We start from the raw sequence: 15280 nt of genomic DNA on the forward strand, positions 1-15280 counted from the left end.
GGGGGGGAAGAGAGAGAGAGGGGGGGAAAGAGAGAGAGAGGGGGGAAAGAGAGAGAGGGGGGGAAAGAGAGAGGGGGGGGGAAAGAGAGAGAGGGGGGGGAAAGAGAGAGAGGGGGGAAAGACAGAGAGGGGGGAAGAGAGAGAGGGGGAAGAGAGAGGGGGAAAGAGAGAGAGGGGGGAAAGAGAGAGAGAGGGGGGAAAGAGAGAGAGAGGGGGGGAAAGAGTGAGGGAGGGGGGAAAGAGAGAGAGGGGGGGAAAGAGAGAGAGAGGGGGGGAAAGAGAGAGAGAGAGGGGGAAAGAGAGAGAGAGAGGGGGAAAGAGAGAGAGAGGGGGAAAGAGAGAGAGTGGGAGGGATGGAGGGAGGGAGAGAGAGAAAATGGAGGGCTAGAGAGAGCGAGCGAGAGAGCGAGCGAGACAGAGAGGGAAGAGCTGCTGTAAAGCAGGTCCTCAGTGGGGTATGTTTCAATGATTTCACTTGCTTCTGACGGACCTCCATACCCCGCCTCTGCATCGTCCCATTGCTCTGCCATTGGTGGGCGGACCTTGGGTGCCTGTGCCCCTGGCTCTGGCAGCCCCTCAGCTCTGTGGTCCACTGAGCAAACATTTGATCAAGTGCCTTCGTAAATCCTTGTCTGGCTCAGGGCCAAATGTATCATTTGATCCTGATAAGCGCTTGAGACAGTTGATGTTAAAGGTGCTAGATAAATGCAAGATGTCGATGCCAGATTCCCACCGTTTCCGAGAACATCAGCACAGCAAAGTGAAGTCCAATCCCTCAACTGACCTTTTACTTCTGCTGCACAGCTTTATTCTGGGATGTTCTCACCACAGGATGCCAGAGGGTGGATTTTAACAGTCGGTAACAAGTTGTTGCCAACATCCCGACGGCTCGTTAATTCTTTGATCACTGTTTTCCCGGACAGGTTTGACTATTTGTTATGAGGTCTTCAAAAACATTTTCCCTCCCGGACCACATAACATCAAAGCTGAGGAGGATGAGTAATTTAGACCGTTCATACCTCCCTGTCATACTGTACAGAAGAAGCCAAGGCAGGCCGCTGAAGAATGACACCTCACAACCTTATGGCAGGCACGTGGGCTGTGCAAGGGAAGAGACTTCCAAACATTTGGAATGATTAGAGCTGCAATTCAGCTAAATCTCCTCCAATTTACCTTCAACGACACTATGAAAGATTAGCTCTTTTCCAGCATTTATTGTGTTTATATTCCCATCATTTTGGCTTCTGTTCACAAATAGATTTGATAGTGGGTTTAAGCTGGAGTCCCTCAACTGTCCAGGATGAGCTGCTCCCCTCCCCCCAACCCCTGGGCACCCCGCCCCCAACTTCCAGCACAATTTCCTGCCTTGGCTCCACAAAAAAAACAAAGCTCAAATCTCTTGGACATTTAACCCTCAACCTCTGTTTGAGTGTCGCTACGCATTCAGCGACACTGGGAGATGCGGCAGGTACAGGCCCAGCCCTCGCTCCACATCTGGGCCCCTCTTTCTGTCTCCTCAGCCCATCACCTTCCCCCACCTCCACGCCTGACAAGTGCCAGTGCAGTCAGGGAAATTGTCTTCATCTGGCTGAAAGGGTTCTCAGCCCACCAACAATTGCTTCGACGTCATCCCCTGGGTCAAAGGGTTGTTGTGGGTGTCAGTGAGAGGAGGGCACCCAGCTTTGCAGGGAGACAGTTCCCAGGTCAGCTGCCATGCACTGGAGTCAAACCACAACCAGGAACCAGGGCGGAACACACTGCCGAGCACTCTCCCCACACCAAGTGGGAGTGCCCAACACTGTCCACACACCGGTTCTCCTAACAGAAATCTCAACGAGTCCAACACTCACACAGAACACAAGCATGTTACCAGGCAAAGAGGCAAAGGACAAGGCAAAAAAACTGAATGTCAAGACACACTGCAGTTCAGAACAGGCATAAGGAAGAGGCAAACTCTTCTGTCAGTCACATAGCTCTCGAATGTCCCACAGACCCTCCAAACCAAGTGATGCCAAGAGATAGAGAACATGATGTATCCTAAAATCACCATAACCAGTGTTACACAGCGACAAACCCGTCCCCACCGGTGCCGTACCCCGGTGTTACACAGCGACAGACCCGTCCCCACCGGTGCCGTACCCCGGTGTTACACAGCGACAGACCCGTCCTCACCGTTACTGTACCCCGGTGTTATACAACGATGGACCTTTCTCTCTCAATGTTGTTCTTCATTAGAACAGTTGCCATTCCTCTAGCTTTTTGTGGGATTTTGCCTCAGAAAAATTCTTGCAAGCTTCTTCTACAATTACAAAGTGATTGTCTGTCTTAAGTCGTTCATGTACTCCTATTGTTTTGGGCTGTTCTGATGTCACATATAATTGAGGATTAAACCATGCTGTTTTGCCTGTGAATAGCTCAGATGCCTGGTCTGCAGAGTTTTCATATATCTCTGCCAAGTCTGAGCTGGTGTTGTCCTCCACAGTGCAGTAACTCACTGCAACAATGCAGGATTAGAGTTCGATCAGGAGTCCGTCCAAAACTAATCTACTCTGTTTTGATAAACAGCAAAGTTACTCACTGGGATTTCCATTGCTCATTTTGAAATTATAACCAGAGGTTATGTTGCAACGCGAGTGTCAATTGCCAAGGAGGGGAACAGGACACCTCTGCCTTGCAGAGGCTGTTTCCAGATGTTGGCTGGCTGGTGCCCTCTCACCTTGCTTGCAATGTTGATATGAGCCACTAAGTGGCGTTGTCACCAGATGCTGAGCCTGCTTTGCAGGTGAGTGTTGGCACCTTCAGACAGGCTGTAAATCAGCACTGCGGCAGGGCCTGCAGTGAACGACGCCACCTTGTTCTTGTTGGGTGTGAGGAATGTAAAGGTGCCAACCTTGTGCAGCATGCCTTCAAATCAAAATCAGATCAATGACGTGGATTTTAATAACAAGTAATTTGATGGAGCTTTCAGATTATTTTTAAAGTTTTTATTCATTTTCTGGATGTGGGGACAGCTGTCAGGACCAGCAGTTACTGCCCATCCCTAAATGAGCCACTCCTCGAACTGCTGCAGTCCTTCTGGTGAAGGTGCTCCCGCGGTGCTGTTGGGGAGGGTTGACACCCAGTGACAGTGAAGGAATGGTGCTGTCAGAGTAGCCTGGGTGAGTAACTGCAGTGCATTTAGTAGATAAGAGTCTTAAGAGTCATACAGGATGGAAATGGGCCCTTCGGCTCAACTGGTCCATGCTGACCAAGATTCCCATCAGAGCCAGTCCGATTTGCCCACGTTTGACCCATATCCCTCTCAACCCTTCCTATCCATGGACCTGGCCAAGTGTCTTTTAAATGTTGTTACTGTACCTGCCTCACCCACTTCCTCTGGCAGTTCGTTCCATATAGGGACCGCCTTTTGTGTTAAAACGTTGCCCTTCAAATCTCACCTTAAACCCTGTGCCCTCTAGTTCTCGATTCTCCAACCCTGGGAAAAAAACCGTGTGCATTCACATATATCAATGCCCCTCATGGTTTTATACACCTCTATAAGATCACCTCTCAGCCTGCTACACTCCAAGGGATAAAGTCCTAGCTTGTCCAACCTCTCCCTGTACCTCAGTTCCTTGAGTCCTGGCATCATCCTTGTAAATCTTCTCTGCACTCTTTCCAGTTTAATAACATCTTTCCAATAGCAGAGTGACCAAAACTGAACACAATACTCCAAGTGTGGCCTCACCAGCATCTCATACAACTGCAACATAACCTCCCAATTTAAAAACTTACCAAAAAACATGCCAAAAGCCTTCTTCACCACCCTGTCTACCTGTGACACCACTTTCAGGGAACCATGAACTTGTACCCCTAGGTCCCTCTGTTCTACAACACTCCCCAAGGCCTTACCATTCACTGAAAAAGTCCTACCCGGATTTGACTTTCCAAAATGCAACACCCCGTACTTATCTGAATTAAATGCTATTTCTCGGCCCACTTACCCAGCTGATAAAGATCCCCCTGTAACTTTTGATAACCTTCTTCATTGTCCACTGTACCACATACCTCAGTGTCATCAGCAAACTTACTCACTATGCCTTGTACATTCTTATCCAAATCATTGAGATAGATGACCAACAACAATGGGCCCAGCACTGAGCCCTGGGGAACACCACTCGTCACGGCCTCCGGTCCGAGAAACAACCTTCCCCCATCACCCTCTGCTTTCTACCGTCAAGCCAATTGTGCATCCAATTAACCAGCTCTCCCTGGATCCCATGCGATCCAACCTTCCAGAGCAGCCGACCATGTGGAACCTTATCAAAGGCCTTGCTGAAGCCCATATAGACCACGTCTACCGCCCTTGCCCTGGCATTGACCTTCTTGGTCACATCGTCAAAAAAACTCAATCCAGTCCATAAGACATGATCTCCCACAAACAAAGCCAAGCTAACTACCCCTAACCAACCCGTCTTGCCAGATGTACATATATCTTATCCCTCAGAATGCCCTCCAGTAACTTACCTACCACGGATGTCAGGTTTACTGGTCTGTAGTTCCCAGCTTTTACTCTGCTGCCCTTAAATAAAGGCACAACATTCACCGCCCGCCAGTCTTCTGGCACCTCACCTGTCGCTAACGATGATGCATATATCTCAGCCAGGGCTCCCACAATTTCTTCTCCAGCTTCCCACAGTGTTCTTGGATATACCTGATCAGGCCCTGGAGATTTATCTACCTTCATACGTTTTAAGACACCCAGCACCACCTCTGCTGTAATGCAGACTGTCCCCAACATCTCCCCATTAACCATCTCAAGGTCCGAAGTCTTCCATGTCTTTCTCCACGGTAAAAACGGAGGAGAAATACTCATTGAGGACCTCGCCCATCTCCTGCGGCTCCGCACAGGGATGTCCACTTTGGTCTTTGAGGAGCCCTGTTCTCTCTCCAGTTACTCCTTTTCCCTTAATACACGTCAAATCTCTTTTGGATTCTCCTTGATCTTCTCTGCCAAAGCTCTCTCGTGCCCCCTTTGTGCCCTCCTGATTTCCTTCTTGAGTACACTTCTGCATCCCCTGTACTCCTCCAGGGATTCACTTGATCCCAGCTGCCTGTACCTGACCCATACCTCCTCCTTTTTCCTGACCAGAGCCTCAATATCCCTCGTCATCCAGGGTTTCCTACCCCTGCCAGCCTTGCCCTTCACTCCGACAGGAACATACAGACCCTGAACGCTCGATATCTGATGTTTAAAAACCTCCCACTTGCTGGAGGTCCCTTTGCACAATTTCCTGTCTAATACAGTCAAAGTTTGCCTTGCCCCAATTTAGAACTTGAACCTGTGGACCAGATCTGTCCCTTTCCATAACTAGTTTAAAACTAATAGAACTGTGGTCACTGGTGCCAAAGTGCTCCCCCACTGACTCCTCAGTCACCTGACCCACCCTATTACCCAAGAGTAGGTCGAGCTTTCTAGTAAGGTTCTGAAGGAACTTTCCCAAACACACTTCACAAATTCCACCCCATTGAAGCCCTCAGCACGATGGCAGTGCCAGTGTATGTTAGGAAAGTTAAACTCCCTTTCTGTGACAATTTTCCACAATTCCCTGCATGTTTGTCCCTCTAATTCCCATTGGCTAATTGGGTGCCTCTAGTACAATCCCAGCAAGGTGATCATCCCCTTCTTATTTCTCAGCTCCACCCATGAAGACCCACTGGACGATCCCTCAGTAATTTCATCTCGGACAACTGCCGGGACGTTCCCCTTAATCAGAAATGTAACTCCCCCTCCTCTCTTTCCCCCACCTCTATCCCCGCCCACAGCCCCTGTACCCTGGGACATTGAGCTGCCAGTCCCGTGCCTCCATTCGCCATGTGTCTGTAATGGCTGTAATATCCCAGTCCCACGTAGCTTTCTGTGCCCCGAGTTCATCTGCCTTACCTGTCAGACCTCCTGCACTGAAGTAAATGCAACTTGATCCACAGACTTCCCTCGCTCCCTACCGTGCTCCTGCCTGTCTAACCATTACACACTGCAGTCACTGTGCACCGGTGGCGGAGGGAGAGACTGTCCAGCATGGTGCCGATCAATATGCTTCATGGTTATTCTGCGTGATATCATCTTTGCATCAGATGTGATGAAATGACCCAGGAGAGACATAAAGGGAAATGCAAATTCTCATGGAGGAGTGTTGGGAGACAAGCACAGGCAACAACAGGTGAGATTGTTGTCAGACACTTGACATACATTCACCGTGACAACCACACCCGCTGAAAATCCTCAGCACAGCTTGTAACATCACACTCATCTCGACAAATGCTTGATTTGTTACAACAAACGCAAGCAGACAAAAATAGATAAAGAAGTGTTCACAGTTACCACACAGCAACAGCCTGAACTCGGTTGGATATGGAGCAAAACCCATGAGAAGTTAGAGCCTTCATTTGTTCCAGCAGATGTCCAAAGGACAAGGGGAAACACAAAATCTCAGTCAGTAATTAAGCAAAGGGGGATAAGAGTGACAGACCCGTCCCCACCGGTACCATACCCTGATGTTATACAGGGACAGACCCGTCCCCACCGGTACCGTACCCCGGTGTTAGACAGCGACAGACCCGTCCCCACCGGTACCGTACCCCAGTGTTATACAGGGACAGACCCGTCCCCATCAGTACTTTATCTCGGTTTTATACGGCGACAGACCCATCCCCACCAGAACTGTACCCCAGTGTTAAACAGTGACAGACCCGTCGCTACCAGTACTGTACCCCAGTGTAATACAGCAACAGACACTTCCCCACCAGTACTGTACCCCAGTGTAATACAGCGACAGACCCATTCCCACTGGTACTTTACACCAGTATTATACAGTGACAGAACCGTCCACACTTTTAAGGTACCATGGCGTTATACAGTGACAGACACGGTCCAACTGCAACTGTACCCCGGTGTTATATGGCAACAGACACGTCCCCACCAGAACAGTACCCCGGTGTTGTTCATCGACAGACCCGTTCCCACCGGTACTGTACCCCAGTGTTATACAGCCACAGACCCGTTCCCACCGGTACTGTACCCCAGTGTTATACAGCCACAGACCCGTTCCCACCGGTACTGTACCCCAGTGTTATACAGCGACAGACCCGTTCCCACCGGTACTGTACCCGTGTTATACAGCGACAGACCCGTTCCCACCGGTACTGTACCCCAGTGTTATACAGCGACAGACCCGTCCCCACAAGTACTGTACCCCAGTGTAATACAGCGACAGATCGGTTCCCACTGGTACCGTACCACAGTGTTATACAGTGACAGACACGTCCCAACCGGTTCTATTCCCCAGTATTAGAGAGCCACAGAACCGTCCCCACCGGTACTGTACCCCAGTGCTACACAGTGACAGACCCGTCCGCACAAGTACTGTACCTCAGTGTAATACAATGACAGACCCATTCCCACTGGTACCGTACCCCAGTGTTATACAGTGACAGACACGTCCCAACCTGTTCTATACCCCAGTGTTATACAGCGACAGACCCTTCCCCACCGGTACTGTTACCCCGGTGTTATACATTGACAGACCCGTCCCCACCAGTACCATATACCGGTGTTATACAGTAACAGTCCCATCCCCACCGGTACTGTATCCCAGTTTTATACAGCGACAGACCCGTCCCCACCGGTACCGTACCCTGTGAAATAAAGCGACAGACCCGTCCCCCACTGGTACTGTACCCCGGTGTTTTGCAGCGATAGACCCTTCCCCACCGGTACTGTACCCCAGTGTTATGCAGCTACAGACCCGTCTCCACCAGTACTGTACCCCGGTGTTATGCAGCGACAGACCTGTCCCCACCAGTACTGTTACCCCGGTGTTATGCATTGACAGACACATCCCCACCAGTACCATATACTGGTGTTATACAGCGACAGACCCGTCCTCACCTGTACTGTATCCCAGTGTTATACGGCAATAGACACGTCCACACTGGTACTGTACCCCAATGTAATACAGTGACAGACCCGTCCCCACCACTACTATATCCCAGTTTAATACAGCGACAGACCCATTCCCACTGGTACCATACCACGGTGTTATACAGTGACAGACACTTCCCAACCGGTTCTATACCCCAGTGTTAGACAGCCACAGACCTGTCCCCACCAGTACTGTACCCCAGTGCTACACAGGGACAGACCTGTCCCAATCAGTACCGTACCCCGGCGTTATACAATGACAGACCCGTCCCCATCGGTACCGTATCACAAGTGTTATACAGCGACAGACCCATCCCCACTGGAACTGTACCCCAGTGTTATACAACGACAGATCCGTCCCCACCAGTACTGTACCCCAGTGTAATACAGCAACAGACACTTCCCCACCAGTACTGTACCCCAGTGTAATACAGCAACAGACCCGTTCCCACTGGTACTTTACACCAGTATTATACAGTGACAGAACCGTCCACACTTTTAATGTGCCACGGCGTTATACAGTGACAGACCCATCCCAACTGCAACTGTACCCCGGTGTTATACAGCAACAGACCCATCCCTTCTAGTACAGTACCCTGGTGTTATACTGTGACAGTTCCATCCCACCGGTACCGTACCCTGGTGTTATGCAGCGATAGACCCGTCCCCACTGGTACTGTACCCCAGTGTAATACAGCGACGGACCCGTCCCCACGGGGACCATACCCCGGTGTTATACAGTGACCCATGCTATTTCTCCTTCGCTCAGTGTCTTCTGTCCGTGTTGGGACGGTCACAACCCTGCTCGAGAACACCAGCGCCTCGGTGAAGATGATGACCGACAGTTCGTGCTTCTCCCACCAGGTGACTCTGCCAGCAGACTCTTGCCTTTCCCACAATCTGCTGGCTCTGCACGTCCCTCTCCCTCCTGCCTTGCAATGGCGGCTTTATGTTGTTGCAGCAGGCAGATGTGAGCCTGTGACAGCAGCAGCAGCTAGCAACGGTTTGGGCCGACATTTGGTAACTGAGAGCTCCCATTAGAAGCTGAAACGCTATCCTGCTCAGCGAGTGCTCGTCCACGCGTGGGCCAATCACATCCTCTGCCTCCGCTCTTTATCTGTGTGGCTTTGAAGGGCCAGATACAGCTTGGCATGGGTTCAATTTTTCAGCTGCCTTCCAACCTACTGAAGGCAGTCAAGATCCCATTGTTGCTGCAGATCCCCAGGTAACGCTGCGTGTCCGAGGCTGACCCACAGAGCCGAGTGGGCTTGGAGGTGCGTGTGTGTCAGGGGCAGTGGTTTACAGCTAATGGTCAGACCAACTGCAACCACCACGGGCCCCTGACTCAACACTTGTTCTCCCAGAGGCGATGTCAGAGAGACGAGGGAGAGAGTAACTCACAAGCACCAGTCCAACAGCAAACATGCAGTTTTCGAAGGAAAACCGCCTCCTGGTCTCCCTGGCAGAGAGCAAGTGGAAATCCTGCAGCGTTACGTCAGACAAGCCACACACATGTTTGACAGGCCCTGGGGATCGAGTGTAAGCACTGAGGAAATCACACAACATCTGGAGCACTTGGCCAGGGCCGAACACAAGTGTTTGCATTACTTTTGCTGAAGTCATGTCACAACTTGGCACTCTGTCGAACGCCCTCCCCTCTCATACAGTCTCCGCAAGTTTAACACATTCACAAGCTGCGTGTATCTGCCAAGGTTTGGCTCAATGGTGTACCAACTCCAGTCTCTGCCCACTATGCCAAGCTCCAGGTGGGCACTGCCCTATCACAGGCCATTCATACTTGCTGTGGTATTAATCCGCTGGCTCCAACACCCCCTTCCTGCTCCATTCCCCACTGTCCAATCAGGGGTTAATGAAAATATCTCCAGCTGGGATTTGTAGTCAGTGGGAATTCAGTGTGGAAACAGGCGTGTACAAGAGCCATTACAAGCAATTGGGAAAATGAGGATCATTTAGCATTTGGCACATTTGAGAGTATCCCAGGGGATTTGACTGATGCCTCATCAGTGTACTGATGCCAGTGAGGAGAGCCCGGTTTGGGCAGCGCCCCAGGGAACCAACAGCCTGTTACTTGTTGGTTCACACGGGTCAGGAAGGGGGAGCAAGAAATTGTCCCAGGAAATGCGAGACTGGAGAGGTGCTCTGTGTTGGAGCTTTCCAGGCGGGACACCGCCTGATGGTACAGTGTGACAGCGGGGTAGGGTCTCTGCCTGACAGTACAGTGTGACAGGGGAGGGATTCCACCTGACAGTACAGTCTGCTGGTGGGGGAGGAGTCTGCCTAACGGTACAGTGTGACGGCGGAGGAAGGGTCCACCTCATTGTACAGTATGATGGGGGAGGGATTCCGCCTCACAGTACAGTGTGCCAGCAGGGGAGGGGGTCTTCCTAACGGTAAGTATGCTGGCAGGGAGGGGCCCTGGAGGGGGTGTGTGTGCGCATTAGTAGGAACAGCGGTGGGTGGGAGCGGAGATGGAGGGGACGGAGGGGGTGGCGACGGAGGGGGTGGGGGAGTAGGGGTGGTGGGAGGGCAGGGGGCGGGGACGGGTGGGTGGGGTTCTCGTACAGCGGGGGGCAGTTGTGGCTGGGGCTCTCGTACAGCGGGGGGCAGTTGTGGCTGGGGCTCTCGTACAGCGGGGGGCAGTTGTGGCTGGGGCTCTCGTACAGCGGGGGGCAGTTGTGGCTGGGGCTCTCGTACAGCGGGGGGCAGTTGTGGCTGGGGCTCTCGTACAGCGGGGGGCAGTTGTGGCTGGGGCTCTCGTACAGCGGGGGGCAGTTGTGGCTGGGGCTCTCGTACAGCGGGGGGCAGTTGTGGCTGGGGCTCTCGTACAGCGGGGGGCAGTTGTGGCTGGGGCTCTCGTACAGCGGGGGGCAGTTGTGGCTGGGGCTCTCGTACAGCGGGGGGCAGTTGTGGCTGGGGCTCTCGTACAGCGGGGGGCAGTTGTGGCTGGGGCTCTCGTACAGCGGGGGGCAGTTGTGGCTGGGGCTCTCGTACAGCGGGGGGCAGTTGTGGCTGGGGCTCTCGTACAGCGGGGGGCAGTTGTGGCTGGGGCTCTCGTACAGCGGGGGGCAGTTGTGGCTGGGGCTCTCGTACAGCGGGGGGCAGTTGTGGCTGGGGCTCTCGTACAGCGGGGGAGTTGTGGCTGGGGCTCTCCTACAGTGGGGAGGGAGGAGTCGAATGGTTTTCTGTCCCAGAGAGAAAGTTGGAACAGATGGTTCAACAGGAACGGGGAGGTGAGCGGCCGCCCGGGCGTCACACACCGAGCCTCCGTGGCTCGGTTCGACCGAGCGCCTCCTTGTGTTCCCGGTTCGATCCCCGCAGCCACAGACGGTGCCCCGAGTCCCCCCTCACACCCCACCACAGACACCGTTGGAGCGGCTAGTACCAGGAATGGCCACTCCCGCCCCGGGACACGGCGAACGCCTGTTGAACGCCAGCCAGCATCAGGAAATGGGACAGCTCGCTCTCCCCCACCTCTCTCTTCCCCCCCCCCCCTCCCCTTCCTTTCTCCCTCTTCCACCGTCCCCACCCTCCCGCCTTTGGAAGGCGCCCCTGCCAGACGACCCCCAGCTCCTTCAAAGTTTACAAAACGTTGCCCTTCCCCCGAAAATGTCCCAGAAACAAAAGTTGTGAAGAGTTTGTTGAAACTGCCGCAAGTCGGCGAGAGCCACTCACGTTTCAGGGCGGGCGCTGGAGAACTCCACCGAGAAGCCGAAGTAGCTGCGGCGGGGTCCGCGGAACACGGCGGGGCTGAGCGAGTCCAGGTTGAAGCCGAGGGCTGCGGGGAGCAGCAGGCAGAGCAGGGGCACCGTGCCCACTCCCGGGGCCGCCGCAGGCGTGCGTCTCATGGCTGCTGCCGCAATCCGTGCCCGGCGCTCCGACTGCAGCTCCTGATTGATGGACGAGCCCAGGGATAGGCAGCGAAACCCCGGCCCCTCCACACTCAGCTGAGAGGTGTTCCCACAACATGAGGTCATCTGTGAGAGGAGGGGTTTGACGCAAACATTGCAACACGCTGAAATGGTGGCATCCGACAAGTCACTCCCAAACTCTGACTAAGTCAGGAAAGGAGCGGAGAGACTGTCCCCTGTGACAGTCGGACACGGGGCCGGCTTCTCTGCAATTATGGCTTCTGCTCCTCCACTCTCAAAGCGACCCACTCACACAAGCAGCAGGCTGTAGGGACCCAACACATCGAGACAAAATAATTCCGGAAGGCAGGCGATTCCACTGTGGGGGCATCAGCACATAATAACCATCCTTCGCTTCGACGGACATACACTGACGCACCCCTCAACCGTCACTGTAATACCGACGCACCCCACCCCCCTCACCGTGACACCGGCACACCCCACACCCCTCACTGTAACACCGACACACCCCGCACCCCTCACCCCCTCACTGTAACACTGATACACCCCACCCCCCTCACCGTGACACCGGCACACCCCGCACCCCTCACTGTAACACCGACACACCCCGCACCCCTCACCCCCTCACTGTAACACTGATACACCCCAACCCCCTCACCGTGACACCAGCACACCCCGCACCCCTCACTGTAACACCGACACACCCCACACCCCTCACCCCCTCACTGTAACACTGACTCAAACCCACACCCCTCACTGTAACACCGACACACCCCACATCTCTCACTGTAACACCGACACACCCTGCACCCCTCACTGTAACACTGATACACCCCCACTGTAACACTGACTCAAACCCACACCCCTCACTGTAACACCGACACACCCCACATCTCTCACTGTAACACCGACACACCCTGCACCCCTCACTGTAACACCGACACACCCCACATCTCTCACTGTAACACCGACACACCCCGCACCCCTCAACCCCTCACTGTAACACTGATACACCCCACCCCCCTCACCGTGACACCAGCACACCCCGCACCCCTCACTGTAACACCGACACACCCCACACCCCTCACCCCCTCACTGTAACACTGACTCAAACCCACACCCCTCACTGTAACACCGACACACCCCACATCTCTCACTGTAACACTGACACACCCTGCACCCCTCACTGTAACACCGACACACCCCACATCTCTCACTGTAACACCGACACACCCCGCACCCCTCAACCCCTCACTGTAACACTGATACACCCCACCCCCCTCACCGTGACACCGGCACACCCCACACCCCGCACCCCTCACTGTAACACCGACACACCCCACACCCCTCACCCCCTCACTGTAACACTGATACACCCCACCCCCCTCACCGTGACACCGGCACACCCCACACCCCGCACCCCTCACTGTAACACCGACACACCCCGCACCCCTCACCCCCTCACTGTAACACTGATACACCTCCACTGTAACACTGACTCAAACCCACACCCCTCACTGTAACACCGACACACCCCACATCTCTCACTGTAACACTGACACACCCTGCACCCCTCACTGTAACACCGACACACCCCACTTCTCTCACTGTAACACCGACACACCCACACCCCTCACTGTAACACCGACACACCCCACACCCCTCACTGTAACACTGACACACCCCACATCTCTCACTGTAACACTGACTCAAACCCATACCCCTCACTGTAACACCGACACACCCCGCGCCCCTCACTGTGACACCGACACACCCCGCGCCCCTCACTGTGACACCGACACAGCCCGCACCCCTCACTGTGACACCGACACACCCCTCACTGTTACACTCTGACTTGTTGGGAATGTTGGCATCGTAGTTTACAGGGAAATAAGTGGGGAAAGGGTTTGCACTGGGAACTGCCAAGGACTGAGTGGTCAAACTATTCCTTCTGTACTGTCAGGAAATGTGAAAAGCAATGTTTACCATGAGTCCAGAGAATTTATAATGGGGAATACGGAAATGTAGAGGGATTAGTCTATTGCTCTGTGTCTGTCCTTTATGGAAGAAAACACACCAGAATGGAGGGATTGATGAGAGAATCAAGCGTCCAGTGAAACTGAAGGGCTGAAATATTCATCAATAAATGGTCCTGGAGGCGTTGGTGAGACTGACACCTCCCAAGGAGCCGATGACCTCTGTCCCAGGGCTTTGAAAGAGGCGGCTTTAGGTTGAGTGGGTGCTCTGGTTCCCATCTGCAGGGTTCTGTAGATTCTGTGGACTGGAGGGCAGCCAATGTGACCCCACCATTGAAGGACGGAAGGAGAGAGACAAGAGGGAAAGACCGAGCTGTTAGCTGAACATTAGTGGCAGCCAAAATGCCAGAATCTCGAATGAAAGGTGGAATAAGGGAACAGCTGGAAAAGGATAATAGGACTGAGCAGAGTCAGTGTGGATTTACCAGGAAAATCATGTTTGACCATCGGAGTTCCTTGAGGATGTGACGAATGAGGTAGATCAGGGGGGCCCAGTAGAGGTGATATATTTGGAGCTTCAGGTTTCGATCCGGTCGACAAGGTGAGAGCTCAGGAGTTGGGGTAACGTGCTGACGTGGATTGGGAATTGGTTATCAGACAGAGAGGAAGGAGTGGGAATAGCCGGCTGTGACTGGTGGGGTATCACAGGGGTCGGTGTGTGGACACCAGCTGTTCACAACGTGGATCACTGGTCTGACTGAGGGCACCAAAGGTCCTATTCCTGGGTTTGTTGATGGTGCTAAACTAGGTGGGAGTGGGGAGGGGGATGTGGAGAGGTTTGGGGGGTGTGGAGTGAGTGGGGGAGAACATGGCTTGGTGAGACCACAGCTGGAGTACTGTGGATAATCCTGGTCCCCTTACATAAGAAAGGACGGACCCTCCACACAGGGAGGGCAGTGACGATTCACCAGACCAGATCCTGGGCCGGTGCGTTTGTTGTATGAGGTGTGATTGGATCGACAGGGACCGTGTTCTCCGGAGTTGAGAAGAATGAGAGGGGATCTCATCGAAAGGTAGAAAATCCTTACAGGAGTCAACAGGTTGGATGGGAGGAGGGTGTTTCCCCGCTGTGGAGTCTTGGACCGGGGTGGGGGGGGTCGTCTCATGGCAAAGGGTCGGCTAGGACTGGGATGGAGAGAAGTTTCTTCACCCTGAGGGTGCTGAGGCTCTGGAATTCTAGCCCTGGAGGTAGTGGAGGGCTCAGTCACTGAGTTCATTTCAAACAAAGGGGACTAAATATTCTATTTCCCACAAGAGAAGGGGGAGGTACAGGACCTAATGTAAGGGGTTGAAGTTGGACAAGTAGTTGAAGGTTCAGTGCGAGAGCATTGGGGCAGTAACTGGAGCACTGTGTCCAGTTCTGGTCACCACACTGCAGGAAGGATGTGACTGCA

At 53.5% G+C, this 15280-nt stretch overlaps 1 protein-coding gene across 2 annotated transcripts in view; it reads right to left on the reverse strand.

Annotated features, from left to right (window-relative positions):
- The window catches only part of LOC127566985 (integrin alpha-5-like), a 90895-nt gene extending 78729 nt beyond the window's left edge, over window positions 1-12166 (reverse strand). Inside the window, exon 1 of one of the 2 annotated variants that reach the window (XM_052009570.1) lies at window positions 11654-12163. In XM_052009570.1, the coding sequence (XP_051865530.1) occupies window positions 11654-11955 (302 nt within the window). In that variant the 5' untranslated portion in view covers window positions 11956-12163. Of the gene's footprint in view, window positions 1-11653 lie in introns of both variants that reach the window. The other variant, XM_052009571.1, reaches the window with a different exon arrangement.
- Window positions 12167-15280: the final 3114 nt, after the last annotated feature.

Source organism: Pristis pectinata, chromosome X (assembly GCF_009764475.1).
Source record: "Pristis pectinata isolate sPriPec2 chromosome X, sPriPec2.1.pri, whole genome shotgun sequence".
NCBI classification, from domain to species: Eukaryota; Metazoa; Chordata; class Chondrichthyes; order Rhinopristiformes; family Pristidae; genus Pristis; species Pristis pectinata.